The sequence below is a fragment of the Brachypodium distachyon genome, chromosome 2 (assembly GCF_000005505.3).
Source record: "Brachypodium distachyon strain Bd21 chromosome 2, Brachypodium_distachyon_v3.0, whole genome shotgun sequence".
NCBI classification, from domain to species: Eukaryota; Viridiplantae; Streptophyta; class Magnoliopsida; order Poales; family Poaceae; genus Brachypodium; species Brachypodium distachyon.
This window is the reverse complement of record NC_016132.3, coordinates 42,799,618-42,802,486: the sequence shown is the minus strand read 5'-3', so window position 1 is coordinate 42,802,486 and position 2,869 is coordinate 42,799,618. Positions and strand designations below refer to the sequence as shown.

General features: G+C 46.5%; 1 protein-coding gene across 1 annotated transcript; it reads right to left on the bottom strand.

Moving 5' to 3' along the window:
• Window positions 1-1,067: 1,067 nt before the first annotated feature.
• Window positions 1,068-2,454, bottom strand: LOC100825504 (strigolactone esterase D14). The gene is made up of 2 exons (XM_003566789.4): window positions 2,177-2,454; window positions 1,068-2,078 (listed from the first exon to the last, which is right to left on the bottom strand). The coding sequence occupies exons 1-2, from the start codon at window positions 2,294-2,296 to the stop codon at window positions 1,386-1,388; spliced, it is 813 nt and encodes a 270-aa protein (XP_003566837.1). The 5' UTR covers window positions 2,297-2,454; the 3' UTR covers window positions 1,068-1,385.
• Between the last annotated feature and the right edge of the window lie 415 nt (window positions 2,455-2,869).

Here is a 2,869-nt window from a genome sequence, read left to right as displayed (position 1 = left end):
CCTGCGAGCCGCCGCTCTTGCAGCCCCTCTCGGTCTCCATCATGTACCATGTGATTTTTTATTTTTGATCCATCATGTACCATGATTTGTGCTATGATTTTGGAGTACCATGTGATTTTTTATTTTTGATCCATCATGAACCATGATTTTGTGCTGTTATTTTGGAGTACCATGTGAATTTGTGGTTCCATCTTTAAAAATTAGTTGAGAAGGTAGCTAGTCGTTGGGTAGTGAATTTTTGTGCTGTGATTTTTTAGTACCATCATGTACATTGGGTACATGACAACGTACTTATATTTTATGAATGTTTGTGTTGTGATTTTATATTGGTACATGATGTACACAGTCTTGATATGAGGTACTTAAAAATTGTTAAGGTACATGTGATGTACCCATACGATGGACTAGTCTCAGAAGAGGTAGCAAATTTTGACAGATTTATTTTTCTGATACATGTGATGTACCACACCATATACTCGTCTCATAAGTCCATATACACGACGTACTATGTAGTAAGAAATAAAATTAGTACATTTGTTTATGTACCTTCATTTGGTGTACATGTACCTGACACACTATACTATATACTAGGGAATAAAATTAGTACAAAGAAAACCAAGTGTGAGTGAAAAAAAAAATAGGTATGTGATGTGGCTGACACAAACAAGAGAGAATCAAAGTTTGAAAAAGTAGGAGAGAAAAAACGTTAGGGTCCCATCCAAAAACATTTAATCACCTATATCTAATATAGTGGTCCCACCCCATGTATTAGCATGCGCGTGTGGAGGAATGAGTGCTAATATTACGATAGGTGCGGATGCCGTCAGCGTCACCGTCTCGGCTTTATTAGTGGGCTAGTAACAGGCTGGATACAAGTGCTTCAACGGGCTCTCTCTCTACACCAGCATTTGCGACACCTCTAAAAAAAGCCATTTTTCGCTCAATAAAAAATCTAAAAAAAGCATTTGCGACACTATAGCCGTATACATGGAGTAATCTTTTTCTCTAAAAAAACATGGAGTAATATTTTACGACACGGAAAAAAATTATCTTGCGAACAGCATGCATGCAATAATCAGAAGTTTTTTTACTGTAAAAAAAGCATCAGAAGTTTTCTCCTTGCAAGGAAAAACACAACACGTCCTAACAAAACAGCAAGATGCAACGGGATGTCACAATACCTAATTAACATACACATTCCAAGCGCGAAGCACATCAGAATTGAATGTTTCTACAGAATATAACGAAACCCAAACGCAGCATACGACACAAACAGAGACCAAATAAGCAAACCAAGTGACGAACAGCAGTACTTTTACACCCTTTTTTTTTGACAGCGCAGTACTTTTACACTTTCACACGATGACGTCAAAAATCCCCATTAATTAATCCATCACCTCCGCCTCCGCCTCCGGAAGGCCGAGGAGCACGCGGTCGAGTATCCCGATCAGCTCGCCGGGCGCGAGGAGCTGCGGGAAATGGCCGACGGAGTCGATGACCTCCAGAGCGGCGCTCTTCAAGCGTGCCTGCATGTACCGGCCAACTCCGGGCGGCGCGGCGAAGTCCCGGGACACGTGCACCAGGGTGCAGGGCACGGCGACGCGGCCCAGCACCTGGCGCTGGTCGCCCAGGAAGAGCATGCGGGCCAGCCCGTGGGCCACCCTGGGGTCCATGGCCAGGAAGCTCCGCGCCACTACGGGCTCCACCTCCACGGAGCCCACGACGAGCGCCACGAAGCCCACGGCCCAGGACCGGAAGTCGGACCGGATGGCCGCCAGCATCGCGTGGATGTCCGGCGCGTCGAAGCCGCCCTCGTAGCCCGCCGTGTTCATGTACCTCGGGGAGGCGCCGATGAGGACCAGGTGGGCGAAGAGGTCCGGCCGCTTGACTGAAGCGATGCATCCTATCATGCCGGCCATGGAGTGCCCCACGTACACCGCGCCGCTCAGCTCCGCCGAGTCCATCAGCGCCACCAGCGCGTCCGCGAACCTGGAGAACGTGTAGCGCTCTTCTTCCTCTTCTTCCTCCTCCGCCTCTCCGGCGCCGGCAGCGGAGAAATCCCAGTCGAAGAGGAGCACCTGCATATGCAAGTAGTAATAGTACATATTTGTTTCAAGCTAGCTAGGTGCATGCATGTCCTAGCATGTAAATGAGATAGGCGTTATGCGTATAGTACCTTGTTGTTCTTTGACAGGTGAGGCAGCACCTTGTCCCAGATGGCCTGGCTCCCTCCATAGCCATGGGACAGAACCAGGGTCCTCTCCCCACACCCCACAATTCTTGGATTTAGGTACATGGCTCGCTTGTCCAGAGAGACATGCACAGCAGAGAGAGTTAACGATCGTGTCTGTGTTTTTAGGATTGCTCCATATAGCTAGGCGCCTAGGTCGTATGTATAGAAACCACAAGGATTGCCAGCAGTGAGTCAACTGTACAGCAGTAGTTGTTTCTCCATATTACGTAACAGGTACTCCCTCCGTCATATAACTCTTGTCGAAATATTACATATATCTAGATTTTTTTAAATAAATACATTCATTTTTGGGCAAATTTGAGACAACAATTATGAGACGGAGGGAGTACTTCGGTACTTGAACTTTTGCATGCTGTCGAATAGCATAGAAATGAAACATGTCATTCCGGTGTGAAAACTATATGTATGCACAACTAAATGAGAGTTGGAGGTCCAGTTGGGGGCCGGTGGGGTGGTGGCGGCCTGAATGTTGTGTGCCTGAATGATGATTCAGATGCGGAGTCTATAGCTAGTTTGTGGAGGGATCTTCCCTTTTCCGTTTGAACTTGTAATTTTCAACTACCATGACTCTGTAAATTTCATTAATCTAAGGTTGTGGTGCAGCTACATATATAT

Excerpts from the sequence above, each read along its gene's own strand:
- LOC100825504 (XM_003566789.4), bottom strand. The coding sequence starts at position 2,296 with ATGTACCTAAATCCAAGAATTGTGGGGTGTGGGGAGAGGACCCTGGTT. Across the intron at positions 2,079-2,176 it reads ACCTGTCAAAGAACAACAAG|GTGCTCCTCTTCGACTGGGA; the intron begins GTACTATACGCA and ends TTGCATATGCAG.